Source organism: Loxodonta africana, chromosome 4 (genome assembly GCF_030014295.1).
Source record: "Loxodonta africana isolate mLoxAfr1 chromosome 4, mLoxAfr1.hap2, whole genome shotgun sequence".
NCBI classification, from domain to species: Eukaryota; Metazoa; Chordata; class Mammalia; order Proboscidea; family Elephantidae; genus Loxodonta; species Loxodonta africana.
In genome coordinates, this window is record NC_087345.1 from 80,948,898 (window position 1) to 80,968,751 (window position 19,854).

Below are 19,854 nucleotides of genomic sequence, written 5' to 3' on the forward strand. Positions count from 1 at the left end.
GTTCAAGGTTCATCTATGTTGTGTCATGCACGAGGATTTCATTTCTCCTTAGGGCTGAGTAGTATTCCATTGTGTGTACAGATTTTTGTTTGCATTCCAGCCTTCACTTCTTCTGGGTATATACCTAGGATTGGGTTTGCTGAGTCATATGGTAGTTCTATGCTCAACTTTTTGATGAACTGTTTGATGACCTGGAAGATGCAAAACTTTTCCACAGTGGCTGTATCATTTTACATTTCCATCAGCAATGGACAAGGGTTCCAGTTTCTCCACAACCTCGCTAACACCTATTGTTTTCCCTTTTTTTCTTGATTGTTGCCATTCTAATGGGGTTAGGTTGTATCTCATTACAAGTAACAGTTTTTTAATTACTAATAAACAATCATGAGACTGTGGATGATTTAATCCATCAAATTTTCTAGTTGGAAACGTGCATCCTTCAGACTCAGACTCCAAATGGCGCAGTGGGAGATGCTGCAGAATCTCGATAGCCCATTTCAGGAGCAGCTACACCAGCTCTACTCAGATAGCCCCCTGCCGGTGGATGTTCGACAGTACCTGGCCGTCTGGATTGAAGATCAGAACTGGTGAGGCCTTCAGGAAGTTGGGGAGTTGGGTGGGAAAGGTGATTTCTTTCTTTTGAGTCCCCAGGACCCGGGAGACACCGAGGGCAGGAAGGGATTGGGAGGCCTCAGGACAGTAGAAACTTTGCAGGGACACTCATCTTTGTCTTTCCTGGTCCCCAGGCGGGAGGCTGCACTGGGCAATGATGATTCCAAGGCTAACGTGCTCTTCCACCACTTCTTGGGCCAACTGGACGATAAATGTAGCCCCTACAATGAGGACCCTGAGTGCTTGTTGCTACAGCACAATATGCGAAAATTCGCTCGGGACATCCAGGTACTTGGAAGAGCTGAGAATAACTGGGCAGGAATGGGATCTTAGTATAGAGGAGTAAGGGTTGGGGTATGGAACAGAACCTGGAGGTGCAAAGGGAGGGGGACAGATCTGGAAGAGGGGGGTGGAGTCTGAACTTGGGAGATCACTGGCAGAGAGAGGGGAAGAGTCCATTGCGAGGGGGCCAAGGTTTTAGGGGGGCTAGTGGTGAAAGAGAAGAAAGGTTTGGGGACTCTGAGGGAGGGTCCTGGGGTTACTGGTGAGAAGTACTTTGGATACTGGTGGGGAGAGTCTGGGGTTGTAGGTCTTGAAGGGTAGTTGAATTGGATCAATCCTTTCCCTTATCCTGCTTTAGGCATTTCCCAAGGGTCCTACCCAGTTGGCCGAGATGATCTTTAATCTCCTTCTGGAAGAAGAAAGAATTCTGATCCAGGCTCAGAGGGCTCAGTCAGTGGTAATGTTGGGAGATCCTGGAGTAGAAAGGTTCCATGGAAAGGTCTGAGGGAATTTGTCTCAGAACAGGGTCTTCCCACATCCTGTAGTGTAATTTTAGGGATGAAAGATCAGAGGTGAAATGTGCTACAAAAAAAGTTGCTGACAAGTCAGTTCCGACTCAGGGTGACCCCATGTATGTGGAGTAGAACTGCACTCTGTGGAATTTTCAAAGCTGTGATATTTTGGAAGCAGATTGCCAGACCTGTCTTCTGAGGCACCTCTGGGTAGATTTGGACTGGCAAACTTTAGGTTGGTAATAGAGCGCTTACTGTTTTGTGCCACCCAGGCACTCCAAAATGTGCTCAGAGCCCCTTATTTCAGGACCAAAGTGAGCCAGCCCTCAATGCACCTGTGGAGAGCCAGCAGCATGAAATTGAATCCCGGATCCTGGAATTAAGGGCTATGATGGAGGTTGGTAGATAGGACAAGAGTTGGGGTGGGCAGGGCTCAGCCCCACTTCTTCCCACAGAAGCAGCCTCATTTGGGTTCCTTCCCCTGTACAGAAGCTGGTGAGGTCCATCAGCCAACTGAAAGACCAGCAGGATGTCTTTTGCTTCCGATATAAAACCCAGACCCCAGGTAGGAAGCACACTGAGGGATGGGAGAAAGATGGGTGCCTGCTGGGAGGCCAAGGGTGGCAAAGCACAGAAGGGAAGAACTCCTTTGAGCTTACTGGCTACAGTCCAGCTGCCATGCAAAACTCAAAGTGCCAGCATATGTGATAGGGGCCAGGGACCGTTTGTGAGTGTTGAAGGAGATGTGTGCAGACTGCCTTAGTGGATTGAGTGGGCTTCCGGTGCAAGCCTAGAGATGCCTATGCTTTGCATGATTTCCCCTTCTCCCCCCAAAATTCCCCACTTCTGACTCTGGCTGAGCTGGATAAGACCCCAGTCAGGAAGGAGAGGGACCCAAGCCCTGGGTTTGAGTACTGGTCTGACTCCTGCTTCCTGCCATCCAGTGAGGACACCCTCTTTGGACCCCCATCAGGCCAGACAGCAGCAGCTTCTGCAGGAAACTATCAATGAACTGGACAAAAGGAGGAAGGTAGGAGTCCGGGAACAGAGGGCGTGGGCAGCAGGATACTGGGAAAACGAGGGACCTGGGAGTCCTGGCCTTTTAGCCTTGGCACCTGTCTCTTCATCCCCAGTTGGGTGGAAGAGGGAGATGGTGAGAAGTGCTCAGTGCTCACATCATCTCTTTCCTAGGAGGTGCTTGATGCCTCCAAAGCCCTGCTGGGCCGATTAACTACCCTAATCGAGCTACTGCTGCCACAGTTGGAGGAGTGGAAAGTCCGACAGCAAAAAGCCTGCATTGGGGCCCCTCTGGACCATGAGTTGAAACAGCTGGAGAAGTGGTAAGAGACACCTCCCACCCCCAGGCTCACCCTACCCTGGCCATCCCCTAGGCTTTGTAAGTTGCGATGCACTGTATACATCAAGAGATACTGCCCCCATCAGCCTCTGCTTCCCAGACCAACCCCAGCTCTACTGTCTTAACTGCAACTACACTCTACAGCATCGTTCTCACCACACAGGAAACCCAGAGCCACTTTGTGAAAGCGATAGATTAGCTCTCAGCCTGGTTTCTCCTTTCTTTTCAATCACCTGAGAAATATTTTCTACGTTTTTTACTGCAATGAATATAATACAAAAAAAAATTACCTAGTATCTTATTACTCAGATACAGCTAAAAATAATAATATCAGATATAGCTACTGTAGTATTATTAACAAAAATTGAATCATACTGTTTATACTGCTTTGAAATCTATGGGCTTTTTTTTAAACTTAGAAATACATTGTAATGTTTTCCTATGTCACTGATAATGGCTATATAATAGTCCCCTATGTGGAAGTATGGAAGAAAGGCCTGGCAATCTGCTTCCATAAAAATTACAGCCTAGCGAACCCTATGGGGTAGTTCTGCTCTGTAACACAAGGGGTCATCATGAATCGGAATTGACTCCATGGCAACAGGTTTGATTTTTTTGGTTTTATAGACCATATTCAGTGTTTGGAACTCTGATGGTGAAGTGGCTAAGAGCACAGGCTGCTAACCAAAAGGTCAGCAGTTTGTATCCACCGGCCACTCCTTGGAAACACTATGGGGCAGTTCTACCCTGTCCTACAGGGTCGCTATGAGTCAGAATCAACTCGACAGCACACAACAACAACAACAATTCAGTGCTTAGGAGCCCTGGCTGTACAGTGGTTAAGTGAGCGCTCGGCTGCTGATCGAAAGATTGGCAATTCAAACCCACCAGCCACCCCATGGGAGAAAGAAGTGGCAGTCTGCTTCCATATATACAGCATTGAAAACCCTATGGGGCAGTTCTACTCTCTTACAGGGTCACTATGAGTCAGGTTCCATTCAGTGGCAGTGGGTTATATGGAAGTAATATAATTTAATTAATGAACTTGTATTTTTGGACATTTAGGCACCTTAATTTCTTGCTATGTTTTTTTCCAATAAGTGATTTTATGTTAATTTTATTGTGATTTGGAAAAATATATCCTTCAGCACACTTGAAAAATATCTTCTCTTTAAAATATTTTCTTGTGAGAAAGTTCATTGTTATTGAAACTTTCAAAAAATACTACAGCTCTTCAGGTAAGTTAAAAGAACAGGTGTATAGGACTTAGGATCAACATTTAAATTGCAGGTGCAAATACATCCAGCATCTGGTACAAGGACTGGCAAGTGATTGCTTGCTTTCAACAGTGCTGCAGTACACATCCTCACAGCTGCATCTATATTTACATCCTTAATTATTTTCTTAATATAAATCCCCAGAAGTAATATTCCTGAGTTAAAGTATATGCACTTTTTCTTGCTGGTGGCGACATGGTTATTGTATTGATCCTTTGTTTCATTTTTTTTTTATGGAAAGAGCATTATTGCTTTTTTGATTATAAATATAATGTATATCCATTGTCAACTTAAAAGACAAAAGAAGAAAGCAAAAACTAACCACAAGCAGTACAGCCAGAAGGCTCCTTAGAAATGAGGATGGCGAGACTTCGTCTCATGTACTTTGGACCTGTTTTCAGGAGGGACCAGTCCCTCGAGAAGGACTTCATGCATGGCACAGTAGAGGGTCAGTGGAAAGGAGGAAGCCCCTTAATGAGATGGATTGACACAGTGGCTGCAGCAATGGTCTCAAACATAATAACAATTGTGTGGATGGTGCAGGGCTGGGCAGTGTTTCATTCTGTTGCACGTACGGTCGCTATGAGTTGGAACCGACTCGATGGCAACTAATAACGACAAACATAAAAATTAGCTATTATGTTAATCTTTTATCAGTTTTATATATTAAAATGGATTTCATGTTTATTTCTTAGATTATGATTCATATTGAACAATCTTTCATGTGCTTCCTGAATTCTTTTTTTGCCCCCATTTCCAGCTCTCCACATGGTTAAAGGAGAGCCCCTGGGGCCTGGATCAGGGCTCCAGGACACTCATCGATTCTCTCTTCTTTGGACTCTATCACCCAGGTTTACAGATGGAGCAAAGTTGTTGTTTCATTTGCGGCAGCAATTGAAGGAGCTGAAGGGATTGAGTCGCATGGTTAGCTATTCCAAGGACCCTCTGACCAAAGGGGTAGACTTGCGGGAAGCCCAGGTCACAGAGTTGCTACAGCGTCTGCTTCAAAGGTCTCGAGCCAGGAAGGGACTACTGGGGAGGGACAGAGGAAAGGGATGAGGGGAACCATTCTTGTAGATACTGACCTATGTATTCTCTTCACACCTCTCTCTCCAGTGCCTTTGTGGTAGAAACCCAGCCCTGCATGCCCCAAACTCCTCATCGACCCCTCATCATCAAGACTGGGAATAAGTTCAGCATCCAAGCAAGGTTGGCATCCCAGAATTCATTCCTGCTTCCCTCTTCTAACCTTGGGCTCTGTGCTTTTTCTGCCTTCGCAGATTTTCCTACTCTTGGCCTTCTCTCTTTTCTCCTCCATTCACTTACCTCTTCAAATCCCTTCTTCTCTTATCTTTTTCAAATATCTGACCTGTCTAGGAGATTGAGTTTGATCACTGTCTCCCCCATCCACCCCCTCCCCTCCCCAGGCTGCTGGTGAGACTCCAGGAAGGTAATGAGTCACTGACTGTGGAAGTCTCCATTGATAGGTAAGTCAGGGCAGGTGAAGGGTGGGACCAAGGGATGGTCTGGACATGGGCTAGTTGGGTGGAGGAAGTACCCAGTCTTCACAGCAGTGTCGTCGGGCCTTCTTGTTTCCCCTTTCATTCCTACCTCATAGAAATAACTCATCCCTTTTGTTGGACACTTACTATGTGAGATGTAGCATGTCAAGTACTCATTTAATAGTCAGGCAACCCCATGCGTTAGGTATTATCAGTGCACCATGCAAATCAGGAAGTGAACTCAGAGACGTTATGTCACTTGCGCAAGGCCAGATAGCTAGTGAGCTTTAGAGTTGGGTTTGAACCCAGGTCTGTCTGATCCCAAAGACTAAATTCCTAACCTCTAGTTGGTTTTGTTTCCCAAAGATTTTTTTAATTTCTTTTCAGGAATTCCCCTCAAATACAAGGGTAGGTATCTGACAAGGATGCTGTAAACACTTGTGTCCTGCGTGAGCACACGTCGCAGCCCCGGAGGGAGCAGAAACGTGGAGGAGGGCGGGTCAGATGGGGTGTGGACTGAGGGAGAAAGGCGGGGTCTGGAATGAATTGGAATTCTGATTGTTCTCCTGCTGGGTCTTCAGTATAACTCTGTTTCTGTCCTCCATGTGTCTGCTTCCTCCTGGAGCAGCTTCCGGAAGTTTAACCTTCTGACTTCAAACCAGAAAACTTTGACTCCTGAGAAGGGGCAGAGGCAGGGCTTAATTTGGGACTTCGGATTCTTGGTAAGAAGGGTTGGTAGCTTAGACTTCCAGTCCAAGGGAGCAGGGACTGGAGGAGGTTCCCAGGCCTTGGGAGGTCTTAAGGGCAAAACAGGGTTTCCAGGGACCCTGGAGTCCTCACTTTGGCATTGTGTCTCCTCCCTCTCAATTCACAGACTCTGGTGGAACAACGTTCAGGTGGTTCAGGAAAGGGCAGCAATAAGGTGAGGTCTGGACAGAGGATTGGGGGCCAGAAGGGATTTGCCAAAGGGTCCTTTGATCACTATGTCCTTGGCTGTCCCAGGGGCTGCTGAGTGTGACAGAGGAACTGCATATCATCAGCTTCACGCTCAAATACACCTACCAGGGTCTGAAGCAGGAGCTGAAAGTGAGTGAGAATGGAGGGCAGGGAGAGATGAAGCCGATTTGGGAGAAGGCACAAGAAGGGGATAAATAGAAACATCAGTCAGGGTGGGACATCAACGCTTGCCCCGCACTAAAATGTCTGCAGCTAGAAACATCAGATCCTTTTCCCTGTGACTCCTGTGTTCTCCCTAGACGGACACCCTCCCTGTGGTGGTTATTTCTAACATGAACCAACTCTCTATTGCCTGGGCCTCCGTTCTCTGGTTCAATCTGCTCAGCAAAAACCCCCAGGTAGGAGGTGGGGAAAAGACTGCCACCAGGGGAAGGTGGGGGAGGAGGGGTGTGAAAGCTTGGTGTGAGGGGGCTGCTTCTGAGCCATCCTGCCCCCTTACACCCCTGCAGAACCAGCAGTTCTTCTCAAGCCCCCCCATGGCCCCCTGGAGCTTGCTGGGCCCTGCTCTTAGTTGGCAGTTCTCTTCGTACATTGGCCGAGGCCTCAAACCAGAGCAACTGAGCATGCTGAGGGACAAATTATTTGGTATGGACTTCTTTTTAGCTCAGCCTCTTCCCCAGCCCTAGTCTGCTTGGCCTTCTGACTGCTATCCATCCCAGGACCCCTGGCCTTGCCTCCTATCTTCTGAACCATCTGTGGTTATCTGTCCCTTAGGGCAGAACTCTACCCCGGAGAGTGCATTGTCCTGGGCTGACTTCACTAAGGTAACTCCCTGCAGCTAGATTCAGCCTTCAGCCCGGATACTGATCCTTGCCCCGGCACTGCTTCCCTACACCAGGGGCAATTCCACATCTCTTCCTGTCTTGCCCTTCCTCCTTCAGCGAGAAAGCCCTCCTGGCAAGCTACCATTTTGGACATGGCTGGACAAAATTCTGGACTTGGTACATGACCATCTGAAGGATCTCTGGAATGATGAGTAAGGCCTTGGTCAGCCCTCCCTGGCTAGGCTAGCTGCCTCCCTTGGGTGGGGATGGATGCCATGCGCCCTCATGTGGCGAACAAGGAGAGAGAAAACGGATGCAAGGTCACACCCCCTCACATTTGTAATAATCATAGTCAGTAGGTGTAACCAGCATTTGTCAGTCCCCTGCTGGGTTCCAGAGCTTGCTGGGTGCTCTCCATGAATTCTCTCATTTAATCCCTACAGCCACCCTCATTTCCAGGTGAGGCAACCAAGACTGAGAGAAGTTAAAGAACTTACCCAAGGGGCAGAGTTGGGACTTGAACCCAGGCCTCTCTGACTCCCGGCCTGAGCTGTTTCCACCACACTGCCTGGAGATCTGTATAGAATTAGAATATATATAGAATTATATAAGATGCTTTTCATCTACATGACCTCACCGAATCCTCACACTTCTTTAAAACTTGGGAGGTGACTATTGTCTGAAAAGTGACATGGCTTGGCCAAGATGGAACAGTTTACAAGTGACAAAACCGGGGCCAAAACCTAGCGCTGTCTCCCTCTGCAAGGAGAGCAGGGGACAGGGAAGCAGGAAGGCCTCACAGCTGCTTTCTGTGCCCCAGCTGCATCATGGGCTTTGTGAGCCGGAGCCAGGAGCGCCGGCTGCTGAAGAGGACCACCTCTGGCACTTTCCTACTGCGATTCAGTGAAACATCAGAAGGAGGCATTACCTGCTCCTGGGTGGAGCACCAGGATGATGGTCGGAATCACAGCTGCCCTGTCCTGCTGTTCCCACAGCCCCTTCCTTCTGCCTGGCTCACCCCTTGTCCATCTGCCTCCTTTTAGCTTCCCTAGCCCTGTCGTGATTCCCTCAGCAGCTTTGGGGTGGGGCAGCCAGGGTGGGGAGCTCCCAGGCCCAGCCGCACCCCTGCAGCCTCCATGTCTTTGCACATGCTTTGCAGATAAGGTGCTGATCTACTCTGTGCAGCCCTACACCAAGGAGGTGCTGCAGTCAGTCCCGCTGACTGAAATCATCCACCACTACCAGCTGCTCACTGAGGAGAACATACCTGAGAACCCACTGCGCTTCCTTTACCCCCGAACCCCCCGGGATGAGGCTTTCGGGCGCTACTACCAGGAGAAAGGTGGGAATCATTGACACACTTCCCTGCTAGATTTCAGGATCCTGAGGTGTCCACAAATCTACCTCCTGCAAAGATGGGCAAATCAGTGTGCAGAGAAGTTAAGGGATTTGTCCATGGGGTTGTGTTAGCTAAAAGAGAGGTAAGACTTCTGGGACCATCTGCACTAGTCTCCTAGACTTGGGGCTATGTGTCTAACCCACTGATTGCCTCAGCCTTCTGTTTATGTCTCCCACAGTCAATCTCCAGGAACGGAGGAAATACTTGAAACACAGGCTCATTGTGGTTTCTAACAGGTGAGATACAAACTCCCCACCCATCTTTCCTAACCCTTTTTGACTTATATAGTGGCTCTAACCTGCCAATTCCAGGCTCTCCAGTCCTTTGTTCTGCTTACCTACATTCTCCTGGTCTTCTAGCCTCTCTCCTTTCTCGTATTTTCCTACTGCCATCCTTAGGGTGTCTCCACTGACGTTAATGGACACCTATTTCATGCCAAGCATGGTACTAGGTTTGTAAAAAACATTTTTTCAGTTAATCCTGTGACAGCTCATCAGAATAGGTAATGATGATAATAACAATAAGAAGAAGAACAACCACACTTACTGAAAGTTTATTATGTCCCAGGCACACTGGACTAAATGCTTTATGTTCATATGCTCAATATCAAATCTTCACAATAGTCCTGTGAAGTAGACATTATTATTGTTGTTTTCTGCTGAGGAAACTGAGGTTTAGAGTGGTGAAGTGGTGTACTGAAGGTACATGGCTACTAAATGATCCAGACCCATCAGACTTCAAAGCCCTGCTTTTCACCGTCTTATACCGCCTTGCAAGTATTATTACCTATTGTTGTTCTCATTTTACACATGATAAATCTGAGGCTCAGAGAAATTAGATAACTTGCCTGAGGTCACCCAGCTAGTAGATAATAGAATTCAAATTCTTGCAAATCTGACCCCAAAACTCATGCTCTTAAGCCCTCTGCTCTGCTGACTTTACTAGAGACAGCCTCTGCTTGCTCTACCATTCCCCACTTCATCTGAACCACTAAGCCCTGCCCTTTTATCTATCTTGGGGTATCCAGACAGGTGGATGAGCTGCAACAACCGCTGGAACCTAAGCTGGAGCCAGGGCAGGAGTCATTAGACCTGGGGCTGTTACTAGAGCCAGAGCCAGAGCCCGAGCCCGAGCTAAGCCTGGAGTTGGGGTCACTGCTGGACGCAGGACTGGATCTGGGGCCAGTGCTGGAGCCTGTGCTGGAGCCCACACCACCCATGATACCACAAACAGTGCCAGAGTCAAAGCTGGAGCCAGAGCTGGAGTCCATTCTAGAGCCCATATCAGAGCCAGTGCCAGAGCCAGATTTGCCCCATGATCTGAGACACTTGAACATTGAGGAAATGGAAAGTAAGTGATGGAATGGGGCTAGGGAAGAGGGGACCCATCCCTTTCCCAGCTCCCCTCCCATTTAAAAAAGGGCTGTACTCCAAGCTCCCCATCGGAGAGAGGCTCATTTTTCTGGTGATTCTTTTTACAAGGAAGTGCACAAACTTCCTCCCTCCATGCCCCATTGTCCCTCTACTCCTTGTATGCCCCCTTGGGCCCTGTCCAGGGCTCTCAGGCCATCTGCCTTCACTTTCCCTGCTGGGTTAGTAACTCCTTGCCTGAGATCAGGTCCTAATTTCCCTCTCTGGACCACCTAGTCTTCAGAAACTCTTCTATGAAGCTTGAAGAAATCCTGCCAAATGGTGACCCACCATTGCCTGCCCCGAGCACCATGGATGATGTCTACGTCTCCTGCCCCAGCCATTTCCACACGGATGGACGCTGGAGTCCTTGTGACTTCTAGGAACTACGTTTCCTCTGTTCTTTTCCCTATTTCTTGCCCCTTGTGCCGCCCACATTTCCATGTTCCTCTCCAATGCTGGGAAATCAGACATGTGCCCCTTCTAAACTGGGAAAACCCTGGGATTTTGGGTGAGAGATGAAAGGGTATAGAAGGGCACCAACCAGTCAGAATGCTGGTCGTAGCTCTCAACAGGATCCTGGACACTGCCTGCTGTGCTGGGGAGGTGTGAGGGGAGGCCAGGGGTGAGCCAGGATAGCTGGGGGTACTTGGAGGGCTTAGGGAAGTGACTCTTTTCCAGTACAGAAGAATTTCAACATTTTAGTAGCTGGTAAAGCAAAATTGGGAGCACTGTTGGCACAGTTGGTAAGTACCTTGCTGCTAATCAAAAGGTCAGTGGTGTCAATCCACCAGCTGCTCCTTGGGAGAAAGATATGGCAGTCTGCTCCAATAAAGATTACAGCCTTGGAAACCCTATGGGGCAATTCTACTCTGTCCTATAGGGTCACTATGAGTTGGAATTGACTCGGTGGCAATGGGTTTGGTTTGGTTTAAAGCAAAATTGGTGCACATTGGCATTGCATCCCCTCAGTGGAGAGGGAGACACATGATAGGACTCCTTTTCTCTCTTGTGGCTCCTTCATGTCTAGGATAGCCTTGTCCTTTCTTTTTCCCCTCACTCCTCCTGACTCAAGTCCTAAATTTCTTCTTGACCCACAGCGGCCGAGAGCTTTCTGCCTCTTCCCACCATGTAATGCTCCACCCTGAAGAAGGGGATAGGAGGTAGACCCTCTTCTTGCCAGTCTCTTCCATCGCTCCCATGCCCCCCTCCAAGCTAACTGCACCCATCCCTCCCCTATAAACATGCTGCCAACCAAACATGCTTGTGAAGCTTTGCACACTAACTTAGACTGCCTGGTCTTCACTTCCCCTGTGCTTAAGAGACAGATCACTCTGGCAGGCCAGAGATGGTAGGTTACCGGGAATTTAGGAATTGCTTTTTGTAGTATTAGATAGAGTTTGGTATTTATACAGAGGAAAAGAAGTCCTAGCTATTTGTCTATTAAGGTATCATCTATTTGCTTTTGTACAATGTAGTGTTTGCCTGAAAGGAGGGTATCTACTCCTTGGGTGTGGTCCTGGACAAAGACCAAGTTCCTAGCACTTAATAACTTTAAATGTTTATTATGGGACTCTAGACAACCTCACACCTCAGCCGTGCCGGGGAATCCCAGGAGACAACCACGATTGTCCAAGATGTGCTGCTTGGTGTAACTTGAGCTATCAATGAAAGTGAGGCCCTGTGCATGTGGCTATGTCCTGTCTGGCATGTCAGAGGAACAGTCCTGTTCAGAAAGGGGCCCTTCTGAGCAGAAGTGAGTAATAAACACTGTAGCACTTCACCTTTGAATTCCTTTACTTCTCTGCTCATGGAGACTCATGTCCTTTGGTATACCAGCAGGCTGTATAGGGACAAGGTCAGCAAATTTTATAGCCTCTCTTCCACCCACCCCAGTATGCCCCTCTGGTCATGTTTTTTCTTCCCTCCTCTCTTCAGGGCAGCCCTTCCTATCCCTTAGACTCTCCTAGGAGAGGCTTTGAGCTATACATGTGTTGTGGGGAGCATGAGTATTTGTATAACTAGCCAAGTGTCACTCAGCTGGTTGGTGACAAAGCCAGGATACAAGCCTGGTTCTACCTGACTCCAAAGCCCATGTCCTTTCCATGCTGTGACTATGGAGAAGAGGAAGGGAAATAATCACTAGTCCCTTCCTCTCCTCTTCCTTTCAAAAGCAGTTTAGTTAGCATCTTGGGTAGCCAAATTCCCTTATGAAAGGGCCCGCAGATGTCCTTCTTTAAGGGAGAATCCTGTTGGTTTGGGGGATTTACTTACATCTTCCTGGAATGCCCTTCTTGCTCAAAACAGAGCTCTGACTTTTGGTCCTGCAGTGATTAAAGCTCCTGTTTTTGGCTATATATACTCTTGGCCCAGAATGTAAAGGAGGCACTGAATTGACGATCAAATGAGGGGCCACATCCAGGGGCCCCATGGCCTAATCTCAACCTCCTGCAATCCCACTCTGCTTGCTTAGCCGTTAAGGGGTTAATACCAGAAAGATCCCAGGTATCATGCTGTACACAAAGAGGTCATGAGAAAATACTCTCCACCCGTACCCTTCAGAGTAGGAGAAAGGGATACATACTGTAGTCGTCCCATGACCCCACTTTTCCATTCTGTTTCTCTCAACCAAGCCTAGAAATTAGACCCAGACATCCACATAAATAAATCTTTATTGAAAAAAGTATATAATTAAGTATAAATACAATAAATAATACTCCTCCCAGGAGGATAAATAAACTCAAATGTTCCCTTCCCATCTAATAAATACTTAACTTTGTCATAGGTCAGCATCGTAAATCAGTCAGTATTGATAATCATTCAACATATGCAAGTCCCATTAGAATAAATGGGCTAATTGTTGGCTCGAAGGTTGCTGGGGTGATAGATTGATCTTGCCATTGCTGAGCCGTGGGGACCTGGGTGCCATTCTTAAGCTGTTAGCTTTAGGGGCTCAGGGTTGCTGCTCCATGGGCAAAGACCCGGGCAGCTACAGCCACAAAGGCCTGGAGGCTACGAAGGATCTTGAGGCGCAGAAGGAGGCGCTGCCACGGCAGGCTGGGACTGGGGGTTGGAGTCGGCTGAGTCTCACTGTGGTGACCCTCTGGCTGAAAGGACACAGGACACAGTCAAAGAGAACTCTAGAGCCTTAGCATTCCCAGCTCCTGTCTCTGACACCTGTAAGCCCCCATCCTCCAGGCCCCCAGATCATACCTGCAGGAGTTGGCTGAGGCCCAGTAGGGAGGCATGAAGCTGGCCCACAGGGCCATCAGGGAGTAGAGAAGGCTCCCCTCTGAAAATGTCTGAGCCTAGTAGCTTCTCATAAAAAATCAGGCCCTGGTGGATTCTCTGCAAGCAGAACTAGGGAGAGAAGAAAGCAGTAAAAGAAGGTGAATATCCTCTTCCTACTCCATTTGCTGAAGACCCACCCAGTTGTCTTTTACCCTTCTCAGACACAACTGCTAGTTCATCATGGTGACCAGCCATGTCCCTGGTCACCTCTTCCTCGTGACCCAGCCCCATCTTAGTAGTACCTGACTATTGTCTCTGAGTCCCTGGGGATCACAGCCATCCCAACACTGGATACGGGGAACTTCACTTGTAGTCTCGTCATCTCCCTCTTCTCTTGGGACATCCTGGAATGGAGGAGGGGGTGGAAAGAGTGAAAAAATGAGTACTTTCAAATCCCAGCTGGAACCTCGGGTCCATGACTCTTTCAGGAACCCCGCAATCTTACCCCCTCTCACTCTTTGATGGTCTTAAACCCTCCAGCTTCTACCCAAGGCCTCAGAGTCTCCCATCACAGCCTTGGAGGACTTGGAGAGGCTCCTATTAGGTCCCCAAGGCTGCCACTCACCACATGTGCTATTGATGGATGTGCACTCCAGGCCAGCATGCACAGCTTCTGAGAGAGCTGCTGGCCCTGAGCCCAGGCAGGGCTGCTGCTCCCAGGCACGGCCCAGCCCTGAGGGGTCCAAAGCAGCAGCAACAGCAGCATCACAGCTTTACTACCCAGCAGCATCTCGGGGCCTGCTTCCCAAATCTGGCTGGCTCTGTGCCTGACACCAGTCCTCGTGGAATCTGTCCACTTCCTCCTGTCTGAGCCTGATTCTCTGTTCTGTGCGTCTCTGGTTTGCTTACTGCTGTTATTTGAGCTGCTTCCTGTTGCTTTTCTCCTTTTATCTCTGAGTCTCTTTTTAAGGTCCCTGCATTGTATGGCCCGCCCTTTATACTAGCAGGTGACTCACAGCAGGTGGGATTCCCCTCCCTGCATCATCCCACTTCGTGGGGAGCCCAGGTATGCAGCTTCAGTTCCAGGGGAAATGAGTGGTTTGGTTGCTGTGGCTGGAGGCCTGGGATGGGATGTATGTGTAATGCTCTCCAGGAATCAGAATGTGTGTAGAAGGGGTGAGGGGTGGGAGTGTTGAATATTTAAATTAATCTGGTCCCAAGTTCCTTTCCCTGATCTTACAGGGTCGCTATGAGTCAAAATTGACTTGATGGCAACGGTTTTTGCCTCTCAAAGCTGTACCCCACTTGAGCCCTTACTCTCTCACCTCCCCCCTGAGGAAAAACAAAGAGAAGCATTCATCCCAATAGGATGACAAGCTCAGTTCATAATGAAGATGTTTGATTCCTACCTGATGCCCCCTATCTCAGAATAAAAAAACAAACAAACAAACAAAAAAACCCAAACCTTGTCGACATTGAGTCCATTCTGACTCATGGCAGTCCCATCTGTTACAGAGTAGAATTGCTCCATAGGGTTTTTTTTGGCTGTAATCTTTACAGAAGTAGATTGACAGGACTTTCTTCTGTGGCACCATGGTGGGGTCAAACTGCCAACCTTTAGGTTAGTTGTCAGCACAAACTGTTCGCACCACCCAGGGGTCTGATCTCAGAATAAGGGGTTTATTTTTCTCTGTTGGGAACAGTGTTATTTTCACTGGGTGGCTCTGGTTTCATAGGACAGAATGGATGTGTACACAGTTTGTGAACTGGGAAGGCATGTAAATGCTGCATAAGGTATTATTGCTCCCCCATTTCAGGCCTCACTGAGGAGGTTGGAAGCAATTTTGCAGAGAGAGGGTTGTTGCTAAGAACTAGCCGATTCTTCAACTCTAGTGGCCCAAGGTTCCTGATTCCTGGGGGGGGCTCCAGTATAAGCAGGGGCTAGAAGTCCAACTCAGACATTCCAGCACCCAGCCCCTACCCTATGCCTAGGAAGAATACGAGTTCTGGGTAGATGAAGGTGCACAGTGCCAATGACCCAGCCTGGTCCTTCAGCCTGTTGCAGCCGTGGGTAAAATCCACTGACACTGATTTCATCACCCTCCCTGATGCAACATCCAGTGAGACAGCTGAGAGCGTGAGGTTGGGTGTGGGAGTGGAGGGTGGTCCAAAGCTGGGACTGCCCCGACCCCAGTGGAGGGTCCCAGGACAATTTGGACGTCAGTATGAGGCCATGGGTGACCACACAGCTGGCCCCCAAAGCCTCCCCAAGGGGTTGACCCTTTTCCTCTGAGAAACCTGTCTTTGAAGGGGGTCTCCCTTCCCTTAAAACCATTCAGAACTGCTCAACAAAACTTTTGGTTCAAATATTATGACTCTGTGGTAAACCTACCCTTTGGATGAAACATATTTCCAGTTTCAGAGAGGTTATCTAAGTTTGGTTAAGAAATGGTTTGCCACCCACCTCCACAGCACAGACACAAATGAAATAAGGAAATTAGAAGGAGTAGGGTAGGGGAGCTCACATCACTTGTATATAATGTCTCTTATGCTCTTCCTGCCTCTGGTCCCTATTCTGAGAGCCCTAAAGGATAGGCTATGAAAGGTAAAAAGGAAGAAGAGGAGAAGGAGGAGGAGGAAGTAGAACCCTGGGGTGAGAAGGACAAGGGTGAGTTGGAGGCATGGGGCTCTGCCGCTTTGTTTCACTTCCTGGTGCTGAGGGTGTTGGATAGGAAGCAGGATTGGTGGGGCAATTGTGGGACTGTTGTGTTGCAGGGACTACTTCCAGGGCTGCATCTGACCTGGTGCTACAAGGAGCCCTTGACGTCATCTGGGCCCCAACCGTTATGCAAATCACATTTTCAAGACACTCCTAAGCAGACCTTTTCCAGTTACATGTCCAGACGCCAAATCCAGGTGAAGTTTCCCCAGACAGTTAATAACAATGGGTAATATATATATACATAAAATATATAGGAAGACCCTCAATGAGATGGATTGACATAGTGGTTGCAACAACGGGCTCAAGCATAACAACGATTGTTAAGGATGGCTAGGATTGGGCAGTGTTTCCTTCTGTTGTGCATAAAAGTGGCTATGACTCGACAGTACTTAACCAGAACAATATATACCCAACTCTCACTTTATGCCAACTACTTGGTTTAAGCACTTTACAGTTACAATCCATTTAATTCTTACAACCACCCTATAAGATACTATTATTATGCCCATATTACAGGTAAAGAAACTGAGGTACAGAGGTAAATAATTTGCCCAAAATCACACAGCTACTGAGTGGCCAGAATCTTAGTGCAGACAATCTAGCTTCAGAGCTTGCATTCTCAGTCACTGCATTATATCGGGTACCGTGAGGAGAGGCAAGAGTATCTATGACTTATTAGCCATCAGAGAAATGCAAATCAAAACTACAATGACATACAATCTCACCTTAACAAGGCTGCCACTAATCCAAAAAACACAAAATAATAAATGTTGGAGAGGTTGTGGAGAGACTGCAACACTCATGCACTGCTGGTGGGAATGTCAAATGGTAAAAGCACTCTGGAAAATGATTTGGTGCTTCCTTAAAAAGCTAGAAATAGAAGTACCATGTAATCCAGCAATCCCACTCCTAGGAATACATCCTAGAGAAATAAAAGCCATATGCACACCCATGTTTGTTGCAGCATTGTTCACAACAGCAAAAAGATGGAAACCAACCTAGGTGTCTATCAAGAGACAAATGGATAAACAAATTATGTTACATACACACAATGGAATACTATGCAACAATAAACAATGATGAATCCAGGAAACATCTCACAACATGGATGAATCTGGAAGGCATTATGCTGAGTGAAATTAGACACAAAAGGACAAATATTGTACGAGACCACTATCATAAGAACTCAGAAAAATTTTTTAAAAATAATTTTTATTGTGCTTTAAGTCAAAGTTCACAAGTCAGTCTCTCACACAAAAACCCATACACAAGTTGCTACATACTCCCAATTACTTTCCCCCCAATGAGACAGCCCGCTCCCTCCTTCCATTCTCTCTTTTTATGACCATTTTGCCAGCTTCTAAGCCCCTCTACCCTCGCATCTCCCTTCCAGGCAGGAGATGCCAACATTGTCTCAAGTGTCTACCCTAACCAAGTAGCTCACGCCTCATCAGCATCCCTCTCCAACCCATCGTCCAGTCCAATCCATGTCTGATGAGCTGGCTTCGGGGATGGTTCCTGTAGTGGGCCCAACAGAAGGTCTGAGGGCCATGATCACCGGGGTCCTTCCAGTCTCAGTCAGACCATTAAGTCTGGTCTAAAAAAAGCATTCTTTGATGGTTACGAGGGTGGGGAGAGAAAGTGAGGGGAATTCATTAGTTAGATAGTAGATAGGGATCAAGTTTAGTGAAGGAAGGACAACACACAATACAGGGCCAGCACAACTGGACCAAGGCAAAAGCTAAGAAATTTCCTGAACACATCCAAACACCTTGAGGGACAGAGTAGCTGGGGCTGGGGCCTGAGGACCATAGTTTTGGGGGACATCTAGGTCTACTGGCATAACACAGTTTATTAAGAAAACGTTCTGCATCTCACTTTGGTGAGTGGTGTCTAGGGTCTTAAAAACTTCTGAGCGGCCGTCTAAGATGCATCAATTGGACCCATTCCACTTGGAGCAAAGGAGAATAAAGAAAACCAAAGATACAGGGAAAATATCAGCCGAAGAGATTAAAGGTCCACATAAACCAGAGACTTCATCAGTCTGAGACGAGAAGAACTAGATGGTGCCGGGCTACCACCAATGACCACCCTTACAGGGAACAAAACAGAGTTCCTGATGGACTGGGAGAAAAGTGTCAAACAGAACTCAAATTCAAGTAAAAAGACCAGACTTAATGGTCTGACAGAGACTAGTGGAACCCCCTGAAACTATGGACCCAGGATGCTCTGTTAACCCAGAAGGAAACCATTCCTGAAGCCCACTCTTCAGACAAAGATTAGACAGGACTATAAAGCAAAAAAAAAAAAAAAAAAAAAACATGTGAGGAGCGTGCTCCTTAGTTCAATCGGATATACAAGACCAAATGCACAGCTCTCCTGTCTGGAGGCAGAGTAAGAAGGCAGGGAGGGACAGGAACGGGTTGAATGGACACAGGGAACCTGGGGTGGAAAAAGGGAGTGTGCTGTCCAATTGTGGGCATTGCAACTAGTCATAAAACAATATGTATATAAATTTTCGTATGAGAAATTTAACTTGAGCTGTAAACTTTCATCTAAAGCACAATTAAAAAAAAAAGGATCTGTGATTTAGAAAGTACCTCATTTAGTACAGGTTTCTCAGGGTGCCTCAGGTTCTGTAACTCTCACAGGTTGTGCAGTCTTTCTTAATTTAAGACTGCTACATGTAAATTTCTCAAAGTATTGGAACCATCTAGATCTCTCAACATCCACCTCGTGAAGTTTTAAATCAAGGGACCTGTAAAGTCAGATTAGTTCGAGGAATCTTCTACGTTAAGGTGTTTTTCTCAGTCTAGGACCTCTGACTCAGTCTAGGAGCCCCAAGTCCTGGAAGTCTAAATTCTGGGGTCCTTTTTTCTTTACTGAGCGAGAGAAAAGCTTTAAAACTGCATCGTCTACTAGGAAAGAATTCTCCCACCAGATTCCCTCTATGTGGTCTTTAGAAATAGCTGAGCTAAAATGCCGCGGAGGCATCTCACACCCTGGATCCCTTCCAAAGCAGTTCAAGGTCTCAGCTAGACCCCAAGAATCCGTATGAGTTTTGGGAAGGCAAATGTTTCAATTTGCCATGTTTATCTTCTTCTGGTGGATAACGTCCAGCTCGACGAGCCCGGGGAATTTGCCAGCTTGAGGAGCCTGTACCTGGGAATGTTCTCGGGGCCTCGGGGCGAGTACAATCACAGCGCAAGTTTCAGATGGATGCCTTCGTAAGAATCCTAGAAGATGCAGCCACTTGGGCCGTGTCAAGAGCCTGGCTCCCGCTTCCTTTTTCTCTCCATATCTGGAAACGATAGGAAATGCCAGAGAGTTTCGGGGGCAACAGGGTCAGAGGTGGCGGATGGCTCACAAGAGCACTGAGGAAAGAGGGGGTGGAATAGACCATGCTGGGAATACCCAGCAGTCTAGTCCCCATGCTTTGCCCGTGGGCGCCCCTTTATTCTAGTTTCTAGAGTTATGAAAAAAACAAACAAGAAAAAACCCGGTGCCGTTGAGTCGATTCCCACTCATAACGACCCTACCGGACAGACCAAAACTGCCCCACAGGGTTTCCAAGGAGCGGCTGGTGGATTCGAACTAAAAGCTGGCAGCCAAGCTCTTAACCACTGCGCCACCAGGGCTTCCCTAGCGTTATAAGAGGCCTAAAAGTTCAGTGTCCAAGTTTTGAGCTCTTATTTTATTCAAAAAAAGCTTAAAACAGAAGAGGTTTCTTTTTACAATACCAAACAGTTCCAGAGTCTCACTCTTTTTGT

At 47.5% G+C, this 19,854-nt stretch overlaps 2 protein-coding genes across 3 annotated transcripts in view; one reads left to right on the forward strand and one right to left on the reverse strand.

Moving 5' to 3' along the window:
• The window catches only part of STAT2 (signal transducer and activator of transcription 2), a 27,460-nt gene extending 15,546 nt beyond the window's left edge, over positions 1-11,914 (forward strand). Inside the window, exons 2-24 of one of the 2 annotated variants that reach the window (XM_010598028.3) lie at positions 423-587; positions 747-900; positions 1,253-1,351; positions 1,714-1,803; positions 1,896-1,971; positions 2,351-2,436; positions 2,598-2,746; positions 4,892-5,050; positions 5,157-5,249; positions 5,468-5,527; positions 5,930-5,950; positions 6,171-6,264; positions 6,417-6,464; positions 6,545-6,628; positions 6,799-6,897; positions 7,009-7,144; positions 7,274-7,323; positions 7,441-7,535; positions 8,144-8,280; positions 8,483-8,665; positions 8,901-8,958; positions 9,750-10,072; positions 10,369-11,914. In XM_010598028.3, coding sequence (XP_010596330.1) covers positions 457-587; positions 747-900; positions 1,253-1,351; positions 1,714-1,803; positions 1,896-1,971; positions 2,351-2,436; positions 2,598-2,746; positions 4,892-5,050; positions 5,157-5,249; positions 5,468-5,527; positions 5,930-5,950; positions 6,171-6,264; positions 6,417-6,464; positions 6,545-6,628; positions 6,799-6,897; positions 7,009-7,144; positions 7,274-7,323; positions 7,441-7,535; positions 8,144-8,280; positions 8,483-8,665; positions 8,901-8,958; positions 9,750-10,072; positions 10,369-10,514 — 2,571 coding nt within the window. In that variant the 5' untranslated portion in view covers positions 423-456 and the 3' untranslated portion in view covers positions 10,515-11,914. The remainder of the gene's footprint in view (positions 1-422; positions 588-746; positions 901-1,252; positions 1,352-1,713; positions 1,804-1,895; positions 1,972-2,350; positions 2,437-2,597; positions 2,747-4,891; positions 5,051-5,156; positions 5,250-5,467; positions 5,528-5,929; positions 5,951-6,170; positions 6,265-6,416; positions 6,465-6,544; positions 6,629-6,798; positions 6,898-7,008; positions 7,145-7,273; positions 7,324-7,440; positions 7,536-8,143; positions 8,281-8,482; positions 8,666-8,900; positions 8,959-9,749; positions 10,073-10,368) is intronic. The other variant, XM_064284065.1, reaches the window with a different exon arrangement.
• On the reverse strand, positions 11,319-19,814 carry IL23A (interleukin 23 subunit alpha). The gene is made up of 4 exons (XM_003405556.4): positions 13,988-19,814; positions 13,665-13,766; positions 13,345-13,491; positions 11,319-13,238 (listed from the first exon to the last, which is right to left on the reverse strand). The coding sequence occupies exons 1-4, from the start codon at positions 14,150-14,152 to the stop codon at positions 13,077-13,079; spliced, it is 576 nt and encodes a 191-aa protein (XP_003405604.1). The 5' UTR covers positions 14,153-19,814; the 3' UTR covers positions 11,319-13,076.
• Between the last annotated feature and the right edge of the window lie 40 nt (positions 19,815-19,854).

Excerpts from the sequence above, each read along its gene's own strand:
- IL23A (XM_003405556.4), bottom strand. The coding sequence starts at position 14,152 with ATGCTGCTGGGTAGTAAAGCTGTGATGCTGCTGTTGCTGCTGCTTTGG. Across the intron at positions 13,767-13,987 it reads ATCCATCAATAGCACATGTG|GATGTCCCAAGAGAAGAGGG; the intron begins GTGAGTGGCAGC and ends CCTCCATTCCAG. Across the intron at positions 13,492-13,664 it reads GACTCAGAGACAATAGTCAG|TTCTGCTTGCAGAGAATCCA; the intron begins GTACTACTAAGA and ends TTCTCTCCCTAG.